Source organism: Hemicordylus capensis, chromosome 2 (genome assembly GCF_027244095.1).
Source record: "Hemicordylus capensis ecotype Gifberg chromosome 2, rHemCap1.1.pri, whole genome shotgun sequence".
NCBI lineage: Eukaryota > Metazoa > Chordata > Lepidosauria > Squamata > Cordylidae > Hemicordylus > Hemicordylus capensis.
The window spans coordinates 162,307,184-162,329,813 of NC_069658.1; the positions used below are offsets into that span (position 1 = coordinate 162,307,184).

The window sequence follows — 22,630 nt, forward strand, 5'->3', positions numbered from 1 at the left end:
AAAAAGAAACATAAAATAGACACCAGCAACAGCCACTGGAGGGATGAGGTGCTGGTGCTTCCTTTCACAGCTGAGGCTGTGTGTATTGCTTTTCTAAAAAGCTAAAACCTTGCTAGCTAACTGTATGGGAGAGTGAGCTGGATTCAGAACCAAACCCGATAGGCAGGAGTTTGGCTTTTCTACAAGGATTTTGGACATGCTGTGTGGAATTATAGTGTATTTGACATTATTTGACAGGCCTGCAATTTCATGGTCAACATAGGATTCCATCTTGAGTGGATCATGCCTCAAACATGGACTGAAGATGGGGCGACTCCACAGGATGGCATCCATCTGTGTGGTTAGTCATTCTACATGTTATACTGAGAAGGAAGAACTCACCACAGGGATGCCATTTTTGGTAGCATTCCTGTGGCAATGTATATTCTAGTTTTCAAAACAGAAGATCTTACCCTGTCACAATGCCCAGCTGATACACAGAATAATTTAATTTACCAATTCACAGTTATTACTTTTAATTACTCACTAATTTACACACTATTTATGGACTCACTGCCTGGCAATCCATTCAACAATTTGCAACAAAGAAACACATCCAATCATAATTCGGGGTGACCACTTACCAAGTAGCAACTTACTATTTTGTGGATAGAACAATTTGATGAGCTGGTTGTCCATACTGTCCTGCTAAGGGGTAAAACATTTAAAAAAAAAAATCACACTTCTGCGCCTGATCGGAAATCCAGAGAATGGTTAGATTCTCCTAACCATCCATCAGGACAATACAGATAACCAGCTTATCACGGCAAGTTGCCATATGACAAATGCTCACCTTTTGTCCAGTTTACTTGCCTCCATCCCCACTACAGCTTGGTTCACATATAATGGCCAAGCATTGGGGTCTGAGCTTCATCCTCATACACTCCTTCCTCCCCTTGAACACTCCAATTCCCTCTCTTGGTTCAAAGAAATGGCCATTTTCCATTACAGCCAAATCAGGAGGTGGTGGGGAGAAATATGGTTTGTAGAAACCACAGTTTGCTTCCAAACCATAACTGAAAACTCACATCAAAGGGTGGTTTCCAATTCTGGCCACAGAACATAGGGCAAAGTCATGAGTGGGTCATGAGTTTGACATAGAGCAAAGTGGTTCACATCACTGTTCCCTTTAAGATGTACGTGCACTCACAAGTTTTTGGATGTCCGGTCAGTTCATTTTAGATCCCGCTCAGTTTGAATAAGGAAGGTCCCACTCTGAATGCAGGTGTGCACACAGAACAAAACTCATTCCGCACAGAGATGAAAAAATTAGGATCCCCATTGGTTCACATTATTTCATTCATTATTTGTACACCACCCCAAACTTCCATCTCTGGGTGGTTTAAAGCAACATAACACAGAAATTAAAACCTTAACACAATTTGGAACCACAAGTCTATTTAAAAAGCTTTTGTGAATAAACATGTCTTTAGAGACTTTTAAAATATTGTCAGAAAGGCTCTTATTTCAGCAGGGAGTGCATCCAGTCTCAGGACAGCAACAGAGAAGGCCTGCCCCTTGTAGTCACCAGACCAGCCGGTGGCAACTGTAGATGAAACTCTCCGGATGATCTCAGTGAAGACAACTTTGGTAAAGGCCAAGTCCAGGAGTGGAAGGGCACTTTGGGATCAAGCCCACTATTCCTATGTGCCAACACGTATTTGCACAACACAAGCTCCAAAACTGCACTGGAATTCTCACTGTTCAGAAAAATCACATATTTCAAAGCACTAGAAAAGATGACTAATCTGCCACCAGAATAAAAGATATAGAACATTGCCCTTTATAGTTACTCTTGTACACAATTTCAAGACCAAGACAATATAATGGCAAATAAACATAATTCTCAAAGTCAAGAGATTTTCAAACAATGGCCCAGGGACAAGATAGTTTAATCCAGTTTTCCGTTCAGATGCAGGTCTACTTAAGCTCTTCATCTAACATCTATTTTAAATAAGATTAAAACATATTTTTGAAGATAAATTAATACAATTAGCTAGTTTGAAACCTTTATATATACTAACTACTTTACCTTCTTACCTATTCCAAGGACAGAAGAAGTAGAAATACAGGGTTTAATATAACAATGGTCTTTTGCTTTATACAAGAGGCTTCTATGATTAGGCAGCAACAAAATCTCAAATTCTGAGTTCAGATGTCAGAAAGAGAAGGCGCTACAATTGACAAGAAACCCACTCCATATATACATGCAGAGTTAAGATTTAATGAAGGCTTTGTGCTCCATCTCTCGACCAGTGTTCCCTCTAAGGCATGCGTGTGCTCACACATATTTTGACGTCCATTCAGTTACTTTTATATCACACTCAAGTTTAAACAGAAGGTCCCACTCTGAATGCACATATGCACACACCGCTGCCCAAAACAAAACTCATTCCACACACAGAACACTTTTAGTCAGACCTAGCAAGATAATGGCGCAGCAGGGAAGTAACTTGCCTAGGGAGCAAGAGGTTGCTCGTACGAATCCCAGCTGCTATGTTTCCCAGACTATGGGAAACACCTATATTGGGCAACAGCAATATAGGAAAATGCTGAAAGGCATAATCTCAAACTACGTGGGAGATGGCAATCGTAAACCCCTCCTGTATTCTACCAATGACAACCACATGGCTCTGTGGTCGACAGGAGTTGACACCAACTCAACAGCACAACTTTACTTTAGCAGGATATAGTTTGTATATTAATCTCATCTTGAACCACAGTTAGTGTTACATTGATAGTGCAATACTTTCATAACAGCTTGTGGCACACTCCTTTAAACAGCACAGTAAATTTTACATATTGCAGTGTCCTCCAACAATTATTCCAGTCTACACACTTGCTGCCTCATTCCCATAGGGCAATCCCAGATTTAAACTCCCCTTAGCAAAAGAAATATTGCCACATAGGTTCACTATCAAGCATGCCAGTCAAAGTGCAAAAGGATACTTTAGACAACCCTGTTGTGTATGAAAGACAAGCTTGACTCTCCAATCGGTTAAACAGTGCATTATTTTAAAAATAATAATAATAATCCAAGTAGTAATATGAGCTCTCCTACATTCAGTCTTAAATAAGTCTGCTTACTTTTCCAGCACAAGCTTTTACAGGAATCTTATATATGCTTTAGCATCCTGAAATAATAAAAATCTCCCATTTTGGTATCAAGCAGGAATTAGATGGAATCAACTTGATCCACATGACAAGCATTCCGAGGATATGTTTCTGAAACCTCAAAATTAAATATAACCTTCTACAAGGTCTTATTTCATGGCAATCAAATTACCATTTGAGACTATAAACTGACTATTTTCTAAAGGCTAGAAATAAACATACTAGAAACAATACCTTGCAAGACATTATTTCTTTCTTCATTCATCACGGAAGAGCTTTCACACTCTTCACTTGTTAGACAACACTGCAGTTGGACAACTTGTGAAATACCCATTAGGGTCAGTCAGATGACCTACTCCGATTGTGGGGTGCCACACATGTTGTGACCTGACCTAGGTGGGTTTCATGCACCATTTTAAAAACATGTTCTTGTCACTAGTAGCTGCAGGGTCTGCCTACATAGTATTTTGAAATGCTTGCAACACAGGGGCTGGGTTCAGAAGTAACTTGAAGCCATGGTTGGTTTAGCTAAAGCATAGTTTGCTTTAACAACTTAGCCCAAGCCTGCTCACAAACCAGGATCTGAAAGCACAAATGCAAGCTGTTTGCAACCCATAGTTTGCCTCCATGTTTGCATTCACAGACCACTGATAAACTAGTCAGAGCTCTTGCCCTCAAGAGGACAACTGCACTATAGAAACAGGAGTCACTCAAGAGGCTGCTGCACCATGGAGATGGAAGTGAACTTAAGAAGTCCTGCGCAGAAAAGAAGAGCAGAAAAGAGGCTCTAAATCAGTTTCCCTGTTATGCTTCTGGAGGCACAAATTATGGCATGGGTTCTTAAGACATGTGAGGTGGAAATTCTTCTGAGGAACATTTCCTCATACTTAATTTTCCCATGGAAAACTTTCCATTTCTAAAAATGAATGGGCTGGTTAATTTCAGATTAACACTGAGCATATGCAGCAATGCTAGTTCCAGACTACCACTGTGCTGTCGCTTGAGTGGGAGGAAGAGGCAATTTGTGCCAATGTCCCCTCCCCTCTGAAGCCCATCATGCATCAGCAAAATATTCCTTGAGGGCTGTACAATGACATACAGTCTAATATCACTATCTCTTTAGGACATCAGAAAAATCTGCAGAGGAAAATTTTCTGAAGAAACAGTTTAATTTTTATGCAAATGAAGAAAAAATTACATCAGAAAAATTTCCAGGCATTTTTCCTATACAACATTTTGCAGGAAACCAACATCTCTGTCTCTTAACTACGGTTAGCACAAACCATGATTCAATATGATGCTTGAACCCAGTCAGAGTCGGAAAGGCTTGCCACCAGCAAATTACAGCATGATTAGAAGTCATATGAGAACTAAGCTGCAACCCCTGTGGTCTGTTATCAATAATGCATTGTTCAACTTGTTCTTACGTCTTGCAACCTTCTCTGAAAAACCTGAACTGTTCTCAGATTATCTCATAACATTTATATATTTTATTACACTTGTATCCCGCTCTTCCTCCAAGGAGCCCAGAGTAGTATTCATGGTTATATTTATCCACACAACAACCCTGTGAAGTAGATTAGGCCGAGAGAGAAGTGACTGACTCAGGGTCACTCAGCAAGTATCATGGCTGAATGGGGATTTGAACTCGGGTCTCCCTGATCCTAGTCCAACACTCTAACCACTACACCATGCTGGCTGATGCATACCATCACAAATCTTTTTTTTTTTTAACCTAGGATGATCAGGAGCAAAACTACTAACTTGCAACAGTGTACTGTGAAATACAGATGACAAGAAGCCACTTTAAGGTCTCTTCTCTTGTACATGAGAAGTGGATACCCATTAATAATGTAACACTTGCATTCAGCTGAAACACACTATGGGGAGCCATAATTGGCCTTGGCTCCCCTTGACTCTCTGCTGTAAAAAAGAAAAGAAAACCAACTAATGGGCAGTTGTCGTCCCCAACCCCCCACACACAGAGGTTTTCACAATTTTGTTCACTAAGCTCAGCACGGCAACTATGCCGCCACCATCTGCTGAGCATGACAAACCCCAGACTTCCTCCGATCTCTGGAGAAATAGCAGTGGGCAATCTGTGCCCCTTATGTTGAGAGGAAGAGTGAGCCACTGTACTGCCTGGAAAGCTTTGGCTGCACAGGACCAAAATAAGCAAACCCCACATCCAGTGTTCCCAATAATGTTTTCATCTCTACAGAATGAGTTTTGTTCTGGGCGGCAGTATCAAGGCAGTGTGCGCACACGTGAATTCAGAGTGGGGCCTTCCAGATTAATCCTGTGCACGATCTAAAATTTGCAGAATGGACATTAAAAAGAAACATTGGTCTTACCTGTGAAGGGTTCTTTTTCCCAGCATCTGAGTTCAACTTGAAGAGTGGGTTGTGTTCCAAAGCATGCCTCAGGAGACAGGAAGTAGATTTTAAAAACTGTGGTTATATCTGGTAGTTAGGTAGAAGGCACCCAAAACCCCAGTTCCAGACTGTTGAGCCAGGTAATCACAGGAGCGTCAAAGGAAAAGTTAGAGGTACTAGGAGGACAGAAAGAGAAAGACTAGAGATAGGCAGACAGGAAGAGCTGCCTAGCTGAAAAATGAGAAAAACATGAGCTAGAGGGAGAGGTTACTGTTACCCCGGGAGTCACCGCCACCCACAACTGCGCCCGAGTCCCATGGAGGTATGGAGCATCCGCGGGAGGGGCGGATGAACTCAGACACTGTGAAAAAGAACCCTTCACAGGTAAGACCACTGTTTCTTTTTCTGCAGTTTGTCTGAGTTCATCCTGAAGAGTGGGACATGCCCAAGCAGTAGAAAGAGACAGGGAGGGAAGAGCGGACAGTTAGACAACCTGCTGTAGGACTGCGTGAGCCATGGCCACCTGATCAGAATGGAAGGATGAGACCTTATAGTATTTGATAAATGGAGAGATGGAGGACCAGGTAGCGGCTTTACAGATGACCTGAAGTGGAGCGTTAGCTGAGAAAGTGGCTGACGTTCTGACACTGCAAGTGGAGTGCACCGTGATGCCCGCAGGAACTGGTAGGTGCAGTGTCTTGTATGCCAGGCAGACAGTTGCTTTGATCCACTTAGCTAGGGTAGTCTTGGAAACTTTGTGACCTAGTGAGTTAGGATGAAAGGAGATGAATAGGGTGTCCAAATTGCGATAAGGTTTGGTAAGCTTCAGGTAAATTCAAAGTGCCCTGCATACATCCAGAGTGTGCCATAGTTTCTCCTTAGGATGTGTAGGATTTGGGCAGAATGAAGGGAGAACCACCTCCTGGGACCTGTGAAAGATGGTGTTGATCTTTGGGATAAATGGAGGGTCAAAGCGCAGTATAACTGCTTCATCGTTGAAGGAGCAAAGCTCCTTGCTTGCTGATAGGGCTCCCAATTCAGATATCCTGCATGCCAACGTGATGGCCACAAGCAAGAGCACCTTGTAGGAAAGGATGTTCAGAGGTGGTGATCTGAGGGGTTTGAAGGGTTGTCTCGTGAGAGCATTTAGGACCTTGCTGAGATCTCAGGATGGAAACCTGTGAATCGGCAGGGGTGCGAGGTTGGTGGCCCCCTTCAGGAATCGTCTGAGGTGAGGGCGTAGCATGGAGGATCCATGCGACATCAGTTCCAGGACCAACGCCAGTGCTGAAACCTGTCTGCGAAGTGTGTTGGGACGGAGTCCCATCCCTATGCCCTCCTGGAGGAAAGTCAGAACTTTGGGAATCCCCATGGTGAGCGGGGAGAAGTGTTTCCTGCACGCCCATCTGAAGAAAGCAGACCAAGTGGCTTGGTAGATCATGGTAGTTGAGAGCCTCCTTGATGCTAGTATGGTATCCTGCACAGCCACTGTGTATCCAGCCCTTTTCAGGTAAGCGGACTGAATTTCCAGGCACATAGTTGGAGCCAGTCTGGATCCAGGTGTAGTACAAGGCCCTGGGACAGAAGATCTGGATGACGTGGAAGAGGCCATGGTGTCCTGGAGGATAGTGAGACTAGGTCCACAAACTACAGTCTCCTTGGCCCGTGAGGAGCGATGAGAATTAGGTTCACTTTTTCTATGATCAACTTCAGTGGAACCTTGTGTAGAACCTGGGGAGTTGGTGACTGGTTGTGGAGGCAAAGAGGTCTACGAGTGGTGGACCAAATGCCGTCATGATCTGATGGAAGACTTCGGTGTGGAGGGACCATTCTGCCGGATCTATGTTCCGACAGCTGAGCCAGTCCACTGTCAGTCTGGTTGTCCCACTGAGATACTCGTGATTGAGGCAAGATGCTTCTCCGCCCAGGTTAACAGTCGAGTGGGCTCCTCCATCATGGGATGGGATCTGGTGCCGCCCTGATTCGCGATGTATGCCTTTGTGGCTACATTGTCTGTGCAAACTAGCACATGTTGGCTCTGTATCAGGTGAAGGAAGTGTCTGAGGGAGAGATGAATAGCTCTTAATTCAAGCAAGTTGATGCTCATTGAGGTCTCTCTGCTTGACCAAACACCATGGGCAGGTTGTTGGAGGCAATGTGCTCCCCATCCCGTGAGGCTTGCATCCATGGTGACAATGATCCTGTTTGGAGGGACTAGGGGCAGACCTCATAGGATAGCCGGTGACACCCACCAGCATAGGGAGTGAAGAACCTCCATGGTGAGTACCATCGATCTGTGTGTTCTGGTCGCAATGAGGTTCTGGAAGGGAAGAAATAGCCATTGGAGGGCGCGAGAGTGTCAATGTGCCCAGGGGGTGCACACCAGGCAGGATATCATGGATCCTAGTATCTGTGCCAGAAGTGTGAATCAGTGCTACGATCTTGTTTCTGCGGTCTGTTGTCAATAAGATCATGCCCTGGACAATGTCGAGGAGGGCTCCCAGGTGTTGTAGAGATTGAGAGGGAACCAAGTGGCTCTTTTGTCTGTTGACCACGAATCCATGCAACGTCAGAAGATGTAGGGTTTGTCGTATGTCCTGGTGAACTTGTATGAAGATGAAGAGCAGACGAGCAGATTGTACAAATATAGGTGCACGTGGAGTGCTTCCTCACACATCCGGGCCATTAGGGTTAACATGATCTTGGTGAATACCCTTGGAGCAGAGGACAGGCCAAACGGCATCACCTTGTACTGATAATGCCAGTCATGGATGTGAAAACGGAGGTATCTGCGGTGGGACAGGTGGATGAGGACATGCAGATGCGGCTCCAAAAGGTCTATGGAGGCTAGGAACTCCCGGTTGCAAATCACTTCCTTGATGGTGCGGTGGGATTCCATCCTGGACAGTCTTTTCCTAATGTAGCAGTTTAGCCGCTTATGGTCTAGGACCGCCCTCCATGAGCAGTTCTCCTTCGGCACCAGGAATAGAATGGAATAAATTCCAATTATTGTGGCTGGGGATGGTGGGAGTTGTAATTCAAAAACAGCTGGAGGGCCAAGGTTCCCCACCCCTGCCTTAGAGGAAACACTGCCCACATCTTTCTATTCTGCTCTTGATTAGAAAAAAAGGCATGACAGACACACTTGACCAATACTCAGCTGTGGCACCTGGAGTGTCTGAGCCAAGCACACACACCTCACGCCTTCCATCCTGCTCAAAAGCAGCAGCAGAAGACAGTGGGTATGCCTGGCTGCTGTTTAGTTGTGATGCTCAGAGTGTTGGCCAAGAAACTGCCAAATGGACATCTCAGCACTTCATGCTTCTACTCAAGTAGCAACAGGAGGTGAGGGGGCTTCCTTCATAAGCAACCACAATTTGGTGATAATGTGCATGCCAAAATTGCAGAACTCTGCTCATACATTTTGATGAAGGGGTAGATATGCACTAAGGCTTAATTCACACCAAACCATAGGTAAGGAAGCTGAACTGTGGCTTGTGATCAGTCACCAAACCAAAGGCCTAAGTCATGGACTGTTCCAACTCTAGCTTGGCAAATTCATATATCACTCCAAATCATAGTTACAGTTTCTATGGTGCTGGAGCCTCCACCTCCAGGCAGCCAACTCTGACCAGCTGGGGAAGCAGGCAGCTATCTAGCTGAACCCAAATTTATTGCTAGTTAATGAGCCAGTGTGTGTACTTTTGGATCAGATACAAATAATGAAGCATCACTACAAAGTAGTGCAGAGCACCAACCTAGGCAAGAGGTTAGCACTTTTCAAAACAAAAATAAAGTTTATTTAAAGTGGGGCAAATGTATTTAAATCACCAAAAGAAAACCTTAAATTAAGTCAGATATAAATCCCATTGATGAATCTTTATATATTTGTTGGTGGTGCAAATATATGATCACTAAAACAGGTGAATTTACAATTCAATAGAGCATTTATAAAATAAAGGAGGATATACTTCATGTAATTTTTTAGATAACTTGAATTTTACTAATTTAGGAAAGTTCATAATATGTACTTAATGTAATTGATACTTTTACTCATTACCTGTGTCAGGTTGCCTTGCCTCTCCTTGCTGCACTACTTACTTTTTACCCAGGGATGTTATTTCTTCAAAATATTTGCAGATAGGCTGTTTCTTATGCTCAGAAGCAATAGCAGTTCTGTCCTTATTTATAAATTATGTTGTACGACTGTACAGATGGTCTGTGCATTCGTACATGCTTGTGTGTGAATGACTGTAACTGCATCCATTTTAAAGGGTAAAAGCCCCTCAAAAACATGTCACAGATATAAAGTGTGTTGCTGTACCTTTGGTACACTAGACACCAGTATTCCATCTAAGGCGTTTGCATGTGCACCTACACACAAGTGTGAATTGGGCTTGTTTTTCTGTGGCAAAGTGTGAGGCAATATAGGAAGCTGTGTACTAAATAATGCTTGCCTTTTTTCTTTCCACTGCTTTTCTACTCCACCTCCGTTCCTATATTGTGTCTCTGCCTTCACTCCTCTGCCTTGGCTGAGTCACACCACAAAACAACCCCCCTAATATACAGCCTTTGTCTTTGCAAATGTGACTTTAGTCTGCTTATAAAAAGATACTGAAAGCCCAGAAATTTCCAAAAGCAAGAGCTGGTAGTTGCTGAACACTGATGGGCAGACTAAAGGTATTTTCATGAGACGGAACTGAAATGAATGTTCATGTTTGATAGGTAACTCAATGTGTGAGAGAGTCATTAATTCATTTTTAGGAGACCATGTTGGTATAGCAGGTTTGTGATGAGATTTAATTTCAACCACGTTGTTTTTACATGAGATTTTTACATGAGTGGGGGTGAAAAAATAGATCTGAAGACAGTTTCAGTGAAGGGAGGGAGATCAGGGAATGATCAGTCAGGCTACTGTGAGCAAAGCGAAAGTGAAAGTTGAGGTGGAGGGAAGAAAAGAAGAACCATGTTCTGCTGAAAACAATGACATCTAAAAGGGGGAGGGATGGCTCTTGACTGAAGATACAGCTTCCACGTTTATTTATTTATTTAACATATTTTTATACTGCCCAAAACTTACGTCTCTGGGCGTTTAAGTCTGTCACTGGACTGGGGAACTGGTTGGGGAGCTTCCTAGACTGGCAGGCTAGCATCTAATCCAAGAGTTCCAATTGTGTCTGGGTGCTTGGCTGGGCACAGGGTGTGCCATGAACCAGTTTGGGGTGCAGGGGGTGCGGAGGGGGGTGCAAACACTCAGCTAGGAGCTCCAGGGCAGGTTAGGGATGTGCACAAACCTGTTCGGGGGCCCTTTTATGGGCCTCCAAACAGGTTCCAACACCGAGTGGTTCAGAAGCTCGAAGGCGGGGGTGGGACAACTTTAAAGGTAGGGGAGGGTGCACTTACCCCTCCCTCCGCTCCCCCCCCCACTGGCACTGGGTTTGTAAAGACTCCATCAGGGCGGCAGCATACCTCCCTGCCGCCCCGTCCCTGAAGTGGCCAAGGAGAGAGCAGGGCGGCAGAAAGCTATGCTGTCGCCCCAACTGAGTCTTTACAAACCCAGCGCCAGTGGAGGGAAAGCGGAGGGAGGGGCAAGTGCACCCTTCCCCACCTTCAAAACAGCCCCTGCCATTTCCATGCACATCCCTAGGGCAGTCTAGGGCAGAGTGTCTGCTAGCAAGCTCACAACTAGTAGCACACTAAACTCTGGGGTCCAGGGCAATTATAGTGGTCAAAACAAAGGTATGGGGTAAGTGCTCAGATCACAAAAGGCAGAAAATATGTGTGTGTATTTTCTAAAATAAGAGCAGAGTAGGTGAGGAAGTACAATCTGGTTGAGATACAAAGGAGATGAGGCTCTGGGCGTGCCAGTTTAGTCAGTGTCGGATTGCATTAGAGTGAGATCTGGATTATCCATTCAGACTCTCCTTTGTCCTAGGACCTCATTTACTTGCCTGGCCACCAATTGCCTTCACTAGAAATGCAAGAGTACCAAGCGCTTTCCCAGGCTGGCAACTTCAAAACTTCTGCCTGTGCCAGGGCTTGATAAATCTCAGGCACCAGGGAGGCATGGTGCCGAGAAATCCAACCATGGCGAATAGAAAAGTTATTTCATAAAATATGTATTTGTCCTAGTCAGTCTCGTTTCTCTATGTATGCTGCTTCTAAAGGAGATAAAACGAAGCCCTTTTATCCTTCCCACACACAAACAATGCCATCACTAAGTTCAGTAACTTGGTCAAGTTTCCATTTTCTGGCTTCTAAATTTTTGGGTTGGCTCCTAGATTCAAAGAAAATGTAACAGTTTCACTTGTCCAAAATGGAGACTCAAAGCCAAGAAAAGGAGAGCAACTTGATAATAGAGTGTATTTGTGATCACCAAGCATATATTTTATAATGGCAAGTGTCTGCCCCAGTCCAAAGTGAGAGTTGTGGGGGTGTGGGGGGAGGGTTGAACTCATCTCTGACTTCAGGCTGGGCTCGGAAGGCACTTGGGAACAGGAAGCAGTCTTGCTGCTTGAAGATAAGTGACAGATCAGGGGTGAGCCACCAACTGGAGACCTGATTGCTTCAAATGCCTCTAGCCCGTTGTCAGAGACAAGAGCCCACCCCACTTCTCAAAATCAGGGAGGAACAGATTCAGTAGCAACAAGCAAATTTTGGTAAAATACCAAGGATATCCAAAATGTGCGACTCCCTGGTTTATGGGCAACTCTGTAATTGAGCCATCTTGGCATAACAAGGAGGATAACAATCCACACCCAGTATATATACACAAGGGGAGAAGGGATAAGTGAGGGAAACTATTCCCAGTTTGGCCATATATTTTCAGTGCCATCTCAATCGGACTATTTGTTCTCCAGGGGACTACCAATCCTAGGAGCATCAGTAAAACAAAGGGAGGAGATGCAGGGCAAGCAGCCAGTTGGGCACAGGAGGCTGAAAGGGAAAGAGGGAAAGCACTGAGGTGTGCAGAGGCACATGGAAGCATTAGGGCTAGGTGACTGCAACAGACAGAGCAGGCACAAATGGGAAGTTGGGACCCGCTCTGAATTACTCAAGTGTGTAGTAAATGTAGAAGTACTACACGGTTGCATGCACCAGAGTTTTTTTTAATCTAATTTAGGAAACTGCAGCAATAATGAACTCTACACTTCACAGTGCTACAGCAACATATTTTTGGCCCAAATAGGACACTTCAGTGGCAATCACAAAATAAAGAACCACATCTGTGATTAGAAAATTGACACTGACAGTTCAGGGAACAAAGATTCCCCTGATAAACCTGATTTAAAGGGGATTTAAAACTCATCAGAAACTTGGCATGATGGATCTCAGCTTCCTGCTTATCCCACAGGCTTTAGAACTACTCAATCCTATTGAAAAGGACACAAAACATGTGCTGTGAACATGAAAATCTCATTACTTCATATAATGAACTTATATTGTTTATTTAAAATATAAACAAAAGACAAAATCAGTTCAGTTTTGAGTTGACAAACAAATCATCACAATTAACTGATAGTTCATTTACCTTTTTAATTAGTTGTAACATCCAATGACATCAAACTTGTTGCCCTTAGCACCTTGAGCTGCACTATCCGTGGTACCCACTGCCAACATACTGGGGATTCACCAGTGCATTTCAGCCCAACTTTTGAAATTACACTATTCTAATCAGTACACATTCTGGTTTGAATTGTTGCCATAGCCAGATTTCACTCCCAGAGGATAAGGAATATGTAACAAGACTAGTCCCCTGCTAACTGAGCTAAGAGACTCCAGTCAAAATGCTGATTCTCCTTATATTTAGCAAGAGAAGAGCAACTGACCCTAATCAACCACACCACCCCTCCTGTGGCTAATCCTGGGTCTCCCTTATGGTTTGGAGAAAGGAGATCATCTTATTCTTCTATATAAACCACACTGATAACTTTTTTTTTGTTTAAAAGTGGTATGTAAATAATAGTCTATGTTCTAGAAAATGAGAGCAATGCAAAAAGAAGTTGATTGTTTCAGACCAAATGGCTAAACATGACCCATAAGCTGTTACAAAGAGTAGATTGACTGGAAAAGGAGTTGAGGGAGATATTCTGAAGTATTCTCCCTCCCTCCCTCCTCCCAGTTCAAGTCAGACTAGATCTTGGAATCCCAATAACTAGATACTTTAATAAACTTTCCATTGAACCATCTAACATTAGTATGATCAGAAGTATACTGTATACTATATCATACAATTTTCTAATGAATGCATGTTAAACATTTGAACTCTGAATTATACTAATCCAATACTATTAATGAGACAAAATGTTCAAGTTTCTACAAACTGAAGAATGCAATTATGTTCTCAACCAGAGAGCAAGCCAAGATACAGCCAGAAGTATGCACGCCTCTTTGAATGTGTGCCTTAACAGAATTATTGTGTCCAGATAATGAGAAGTATTGACTTTACTATATTCTGTGCTGGAGAATATGGATTATTGGGTACGATTCTCTCGGAATACTACTACTACTACTGCAATGAATATTTATATACTGCTTTTCAACAAAAGTTCCCAAAGCGGTTTACATAGAGAAATGAAAATAAACTAGCAGACCCGGCACATAGCATCTGTGCCACTAGTCTCTCCCTGCTGCTTCCCCCCTCCCTTCCGCACCAGTCCATTCCCCACCACTTCCACCCCTCTCTATTCCCTGTCCATTCCACGCCACTTCCCCACTCCCTTCCGCCCCAGTCCATTCCCCGTCATTCCAGAGGTCCCTATCCTCCTCTCGCCATTGGCAGCTTTCCCTCCCCGCCCCCCGGCGGCACTTTCTCTCCCCACCAGGCTCCCTCCCCCCCCCCGCCATTTTTACCCACCCGTCACCTCCACTGCAAGGGCCCACCACCGCCACCTCCTCCTCACCCCACCGTCCTTGGAGGCTCGCACAGCCAATCTGCTTGCTGTGCCAGCCTCCACCCAGCCGCAGGCTCAGCCAATCCACTTGCTTTAGAACTCTCTCTGCTTCGCAATGGAACACGTCGTGCATGGACCATCTACCAGAATTATATAGAGAGATAAACAGGCTCAGAGTCTAATACTGTGTCTAATTCTGGGGGCCCCATTTTGAATGGATGAATGAAGGGCCCCACGTATTTTAAAAATGGCTTTGATAAGCTGGAATGCATTCAAAGGCAGGTAACAAAGATGCTGACGGGTCTGGAAACCAAGTCCTATGAAGAACAGGTAAAGGGGTCGAGTATATTTAGCCTGAAAAAGACAAGATTAAGATGGGGGAGGAATATAACAACAATCTTCAAATATCTGAAGGACTATCACAGAAGAAGGAGCAGACTTGTCTTTGTTCCACCCAAGGACAGGACTAGAACCAATGGGTTGAAACTACAAAGAAGCAGATTTCAGGCTAGATATCAGGAATAATTTCCTAACTGTAAGAGCTGTTTGACAATGGAATCGTCTGCCTTGTGCATTGGTGGGCTCTCCTTTGCTAGATGATTTCAAACAGAGGCTGAATAGCCATCTATCAGTGATGCTGTAACAGTTTTCTGTACTAAGCAAGAGTATGAATAGACCATTCCAGGTTCCTTCCCAACTCAAATTCTATTATTCTATGTGTCTCTGTCAATTCATGAATGCTAGCACATAACAGCATAGAAATTGGGTACTTACTCCTCAACAACAGTCACTAATTATAGGAGTTCGTAATGTGATTTACCTTTATTCATGCAAATGCAACCAGGGAAAGCACAGCGTGAAAGGAACAAGTGAAATAGTTATTTGGACATCATTGTAATTTTTGAGAGAGAGAGAGAGAGAGAGAGAGAGAAACACAAGCTATTTTTCCCAACATTTTCTCTTCCTTGCAACCCTGAGCCATAAAAATGCCATTCCTCGGGGCCAAGGGACCCTCAGCAATGGTACAGCATGCAGCACAAGTGGCCCCAAGGGAAGGGAGGGACCTCTGAAAATCAAGTGGAGACACCTTGTAGAAGGTGCCTCTACTTCGTTTCCTGAGAATTCCTTCCTCCTTCTGTAGCCACCTGCTCCACATCTCACATAATTGCCAAGGGTCCCTCAACTCTTGGAAATAGCTTGGGAAAGGGGCTCAAAAGGCTATAGGAAGGAGAAGAGCAAGGAAAATGGCTTCCATGAGTACTATCATGCCTGCACAATTAATCTGGGTGCTACTCAGAGCTAGCGATGTGCACAGAACTGGTTTGGAGGCCTTTTATGGGCCTCTGAACCAGTTTGAACAGCGAGTGGTTCCGCCGGTTCGAAGGCAGGGGGTGCTACTTTAAGGGCGGGGGAGGGTGCACTTACCTCTCCCACCGCTCTTCCCCCGCTGGCACTCTGTTATTAGTCAGTCCATGGGGCGGCAGCATACCTCCCTTCTGCCCTGTTTACTGGGTATACCTGGAAATTTCTGACGCACCCATGAGTGCACACCCACACAGGCGCAGCAGATACTTCTGGGTATATCCAGTAAACGGGGGCAAACAAGTGGCAGGGAGGTACACTGCCACCTCATGGACTAACTAAAAACGGAGCGCCAGCGGGGGAAGAGCGGCAGGAGGGGGAAGTGCACCCCCCCGCCTTTGAGCCTCCCCCGCCCGGTTCCATGCCTTCGAGTCTCCCCCACCCAGTTCTGTGCACATCCCTACTCAGAGTGAATATGACTTTCAAAGATATTCTCATATCAAGCTACAGATAATCTTTCACCCTGCTACAAGGCCCATCTATCCATTCACGGCTTTGAAGACCTGGTGGAGGGCACCATGTTTTGCTGGTTTTGTGTACTGATTTTGCAGTCTTTTAAAATTAGGTACATGGTTATAATTTGTTGTTTCAATAACTAATGTATTTAATGTATTAACTTTCATTCTTTTGCTGTAAGCTAGACGCAACAGGGAAATAACTTGCCTAGTGAGCAAGAGGTTGCCGGTTCAAATCCCCGCTGGTATGTTTCCCAAACTATGGGAAACACCTCTATCGGGCAGCAGCAATATAGAAAGATCCTGAAAGCATCATCTCATACTGTGCGGGAGATGACAATGGTAAACCCCTCCTGTATTCTACCAAAGACAACCACAGGACTCTGTGATTGCCAGGAGTCGACACCAACTTGACAGCTCAAATTTAGAATGAAGAAAAAGTGTGTAAAAATATTTATAAGAAATAAATTAGGACCTTGCTAGTAATTTTTCAAATTATATTAGGTACCTTGAATTCCTTACTGTGCGGTAGCAAACTGATTTTCATTATGAGTCTTTGCTTTCAGTATTCCATATATCTTAGGAAAAACAGAGAGGAGCAAGAAGCAAAGTCTCAAAATTATGTTGAGGCATTTATTGTAGCACATGATATACCCAACTAGCACCGACATCCAGTCAACTGACCAGTCAGATACTATTAATTCACTGCCTATTATTTGACTGCAGTCAAATATTGGCTTCACTGAATATTTGACAAGAATACCACTGTGTTTGAGGGCAACTTATCTGTTCTATTTCCTTATGGTGTATGGTTTTGTCAGTGAGGGCAAGAGAGAGGGTTGCCTGCTCCCTAGTCCTGCAGCAGTGAGGGGCAGTGAGGGGCTAGCAGCATAGCAAAGCTTCTCCTACTAGTCCCTTGCTGTGATATCTCCAAAAAAAACAACAACCAACCAATGGCAAGAGCACATGAAGTCACCAGTAGCAAAAGCCACTACTAAGAACAGGCCATCACTCCACCTTGCTTGCTGCAGGAATCAGGCAGTCCTGATTCTCCATGTGCTCTCCATGTGATCTAATCTAGCCACCTGCTGTGTAAAGCTCCTGTGAGGGGGCTGGTCCACTAAAAATAGTGACAGCTAAAAGAAGTGTTCAATGAATTGTGCACATTAACATTACCTATCATTGTTTGGTGTTATTCCTAGGGATGTACACAGAACCGGTTTGAAAATGGGGGGGGGCTCTTTAAGGACGGGGAAGGGTGCTCTTACCCCTCCCGTTGCATCCCCCCTGCTGGCGCTGCCTTTTAAAACGGTCCAGCGGGGCGGCAGCGTACCTCCGTGCTGCCCCGGTGCCTCCTTAGACTGGAAGTTGCCACTGCATGTGCACACGTCATGCATACTTGCACGCACATATCATGACATGTACATGCACAGCGGCAACTTCTGGTCCAAGGAGGCACCGGGGCAGCAAGGAGGTATGCTGCTGCCCCACCAGACCATTTTTAAAGGCAGCGCCAGCGGGGGAGATGCGGCGGGAGGGGCACGAGCACCCTCCCCCATCCTTAAAGGAATCCCCCCACTTTGAACCAGCAGGTGCCGGTTCCATGCACACCACTAGTTATTCCACCTGTCTGAAATAGAGGGAGAGGCAAAACAGAAAAGCTCACTAACATTAGGGATGTGCACAATCAGGCTCAGTGCTCCTTTTCTGGAGTGCCGAACCGGTTTGGAGGTCCAGCGTTTGAGCCAGTTCAGAAGCAGGGGGGGCCTTTAAGGGGCAGGAAGGGTGCCCTTATCTTCCCCATTGCTTTTCCCCCACCAGTGCTCTCCTCAAAATCATTACCGCGGGGCTGCAGCGTACCTCCCTACAGCCCCAGTCACCATCACACCGGAAGTGGCCGACATGTTTGTACATGGCTACTTCTGGTTTGACGGTGACCGGGGCTGCAAGGAGGTACGCTGCAGCCCTGTGGCAATGATTTTGGGGAGAGCGCCGGCAGGGGGAAAGTGGTGGGGCAGGTAAGGGCACCCTCCCTGCCCCTTAAAGGCCTCCCCAACTCCCAGGAGTGCACGAACCAGTTCGTACACATCCCCAATGAACACTGGCTCAGCTGGGACCAACTCCAGTTTGGCTCCTCTGTCCTCCCCCCTCGTCAGCGGCCATTCCACCTGCTCATTATAAAATTTACTTAATATAAGAATGTACAGTTTGTTTCTACTTCTGTGTTTTCCTTTCTGTATCATGCCTACTAAACTATAAGCCTGCAGGCAAGACCTGCACTTTTTAAATCAAGGAATCAACACCAACTCAACGGCACACTTTATCTTTACCATGACTAGAAATTTTAGGCCCTTTAAAAATCACAGTGAATAATTATTTGTAATTTCATTGTTTCTAAACAACTAGTCTGTTACTGTAATTCACTTAAGAATCAAACCTGTATGTTCTTGTTCTAATAAATCTAATACTGTACTTTAAAATAGTTGTGTAGCAGATTAAAGCCTTTGTCTCAGAGCAAGCTCACGTGAGGGAAAAGGAAGGCTGAATCATCCCTGCTTGAGTTGCCTGGCTAGGCTTCTCTGAAAACTCTTATGTATTATCAGTTGGTTCAAAATGCTGCCACCACCAACCCTCTTATCAACAGAGCTTGAACCTCCCTGTGCTTGGGGTGAAATCCCAGGAAAAACTCTGCTGAACATTTGTGTTTGCACCAGAGAGCTCCCCCTTCAGTCCCCCCGTTTTCCTGTGTTAAAAACCAACTCAAAGAGGCTTGTATAAAGAAGATAACTAAAAAGAAGTTTTATTCAATTACTACTGACTGCTTCCATCTGAGGTTTTCTCAGCTTTCAAATGCAGTTAAAAAGACTTAGTAGGTTACAAAAATAGGTTCTCTTAATGCATGCTTAAATGTTTATAGAGTCTTTTGCAAAGCCCTAGGTAGGATGGGCGTAGGCTAGTGTTTCTTATTTCAATTACACTGCAGGTAAACTATAATAAAACAGTATCTAGAATATGCAAAAGTACACACACCAAAGAAATATAAGTTTCTAATGCAAAGTCTAACTAAATAAACCTTTCCCTAAATTAATCTCTCCAAAGCCAAAGCCCAGGCTTCCTTTCCTTAAACTCACCAAACTCCAGATGAGAATTCATGCTTCCTGCCCTCCTATCTTTAAAGGATCTGCAGAGTCTTTCTCCTGCCGCCAGCCTCCATGGCCACATGTCCTTGACTGAGCACCTCCAGCCTAGCTTCTTTTCTAACAAAGAAACTTCCTTCTTCCTCGCAACAGCTTTCTAGGTCCCACCCACCTGGTGTGCTGAGCCCTGGAGTTCACCAGCCTGTCAGTCAAGACAGGGTTCACTTCCTGTTAACTCTTTAGGGGGGAGGGGAGTCTGATCACTACAACTTGACCATTGTTTGACATGTTTACCAATTGATTGGTTCAATGCCCAACACATTTAAATTAATAATGTAAAATCTCCTTGCTCCTACAGAAGAACTGCAGTACTTGTGTTCCTCCCCCTCTTTTTTCCTGTTCCATACCCATTGGATAGGGTTGTTTAAAAAAAAACCTTTTAATAAATATAACTTTTCATTTTCATTTGCTAGGAGTCAGTGTTTCATAGGAAGTGTACACCAAGGGCAGGATGCAAGTCAGTCATGATCAAACCCCATTTAAATAAGTGAGACAAGTTAGACAGGACTACCTTAAGCACCATTAATTTCAATTAGAAATTAGAAGTTAACCATTACTAGCTTAGTCTGGATCCTGCCCCAAATTCGCTCATAGCTAAGTTTGAATACTTATAGAGTGCATTATAAGATGTACATAGTACTATCAACATGTATGGAGCTTTACAGAGTAACCCAAGCAAAGAGACACATTTCTGTCTTGAGTACTTATTACATTCTTTTCTCCAGGATACTTGGTGATGTAGAGAATCAGACACAGTCCAGGCCGGGGGTGGGGGTGGGTGGGGATGTCAGTCCATTCCAGTTCCCACTGGACCTACATATCTAATAAGGGCAAGAAGTGGACCAATATTTATTTTATTTATTTTTTAGCAAATTTATTGATCACCTGACTTCCATAGACTCAAGGCGGCTTACATACATTAAAACAACAGTGAAAACAAGGGGGGGAGGAGGAAAAACACATTAAAAATGAAAAGCCTGGCAAAATAGATAAGTTTTCAAAAGCTTCTTGAAGGACAGAAGGGAGGTGACATTACAAATCTCAGGAGACAGGGTATTCCATCAGGAGGGGGTTACAACAGAAAAGGCCCTCCCACGAGCCCAGGCCCAACATACCTCCTCTGGGCCCAGAACTCTGAGAAGGCCCACCTAAGACGACCTCAAAGGGCGGGTCAAAATTGGACGGGAGAGGCAGTCCTGAAGATACACAGGTGCCAAACCCTGAAGAGTTTTATAGGTGATCACCAGCACTTTGAATTGGACCCGGAAGCGAACTGGCAGCCAAGGTAATGATCACAACAAAGGTGAGACATGGTCATATTTTCCGCTGCCCATAAGCAGCTGGGCCACAGCATTTTAGGCCGGCTGAAGCTTCCGAGTCATCTTCAAAGTCAGCCCCAGGTAGAGTGCATTGCAATAGTCCAACCGAGAGGTAACAAGGGCATGAGTCACGGTTGCCAGGGCCTGCCGGTCAAAGTATGGCCTCAGTTTGAGCACCAGACGAAGCTGGCCAAAGGCTCCCCTGGCCACGACCCCATCAAGGAAGACGCTCGAAACCAAAACCTGGCCAGATTGAGAACTGAGCAGCTCTGTTTGGGAGGGATTAAGCCTGAACTTGTTTTTGCCCATCCAAACCCTTACAGCCTCAAGACACTGGGTGAACACAGTCATGGCATCCCTGGATCAGCCCAGGAACTGGGTACTATATGAAGTTCCCACCACTCATCAAAGACATGTCCCAGAAACAAAAAGGTTTGCCTTTCCCCTAGGGCATTCCTTGTGCTACAGCACAGAATGGTACATGGCTAATATGCACTTAGTTTCTGGAAGCCCAAACTGAAGGCTTACCTTCAGTTGGCTCATTGTTGGGGATGGCAGAGGAAGAAGCAAGCAAGATGGCATATTAACACATCAGGCATTTGACAACTCATAGTTCACTAATGAAACTCCACATTTCTAAGCTCTCTCTGAAGACCCCTACATCAGTCATAGCTCCCTCTGGAGACCCCTAGATGTGGCTTGAATGCCAACAATGCAGTCATTTCACAGTAAGGTATAGTGCCAAGTTTCCTTCACAAAAACTGAAATACACTCCACATGCACATGGTCCAGATTTTCGGTGGCAAACCTACCTGTGCCTGTGCTGGTCATGCCCTTGTCCATGGATCAAGTAGCTGCCCGCGTTCTTCCCCCCTTTGCTAGTGTCCACGTGAGGAATCAAGACATCCTCCAAGCCCAGGTCGAAACGTTTGTGTTTTGAAGAGTCCGGCAAGAAGAAGAAGGCCCCAAAACATAAAGTGATGAAGGCACTGAGAATCAGCAGCAGGATGAATTTCTCAGAGAGTCTCAAGGTAGCTCTGTGGTGGGGGAAGGAGGACGAAGGACCCAAGTTGCGAGGCGGGATCCGGCGCCCAGAAAGAGGCAGCAGAGCCGGGGTGGTCATCTTGCCGCCGGGGAAGAGAGGTGGGGTGGCGGGGAGGGGAGAGGAAGAGGGGAGAGAAGCAGCCGCCGCCGCCGCCGCCGCCGTCCCTTCTTGATCAAGCCCGAGAGCAGTTGCGGCTGTTGACGTGTCTTCAGGAGGGCCGCCTGGCTCCACGCAGGAAAGCCGTCATCAGAGCGGCTTCCTCCGGGGTGGGAGACCCCCAACCCTGACGGCCTGTGGCGGATCCGGGCCGGTCACGCTCATCCGGGGAGCAGGGCGGGGAGCAGCAGCAGCAGCAGCAGCACTGCGATTTCTGCTCCTGAGGGGGCGGGGAGGAGAGGCGCACCTGGCCGGGAAGGGATTTTGGCGGGGCCGAGCCTGGCGGAGGAGGCGGCGGGCAGCTTAAGCTCTGCTTCACGCGGAGGAGGAGGAGGAGGGAGCCCGACTCAGCCCGTCCCCGCCACCACACGCCTGGCCCGGGGATTGCCTCAGAGTATCTTTACCGCGCGGCAGGGAAGCGCAGTCACCGGCCGGCCCCCATGATCCGGCTGGCAGGGCGGGTGGCTTGTGGCGGGCGGTACCCGGGGGCTGGGCAGGCACCTGGTTCCACAGGCAGCGGCGGCTTCTTCCCCCCAACCGGGCAGCGGCAGCTCCTCCCTCAGCCTTTCCCCCTCTTTCTCTCTCCCCCTCCTCCTCCTCCTCCCCGCCGCTTGCCAATAAACACCGGGCCAAGCGATAACCGACTCGAGTATCCTGAAGAGCGAATTGCGCCC

The 22,630-nt window shown here is 45.6% G+C and overlaps 1 protein-coding gene across 2 annotated transcripts in view; it reads right to left on the reverse strand.

Annotated features, from left to right (window-relative positions):
• Nucleotides 1–22,630, reverse strand: part of MAN1A2 (mannosidase alpha class 1A member 2) — a 101,383-nt gene extending 78,753 nt beyond the window's left edge. The window contains exon 1 of one of the 2 annotated variants that reach the window (XM_053290929.1): nt 21,568–22,630. In XM_053290929.1, coding sequence (XP_053146904.1) covers nt 21,568–21,878 — 311 coding nt within the window. In that variant the 5' untranslated portion in view covers nt 21,879–22,630. The remainder of the gene's footprint in view (nt 1–21,567) is intronic. The other variant, XM_053290931.1, reaches the window with a different exon arrangement.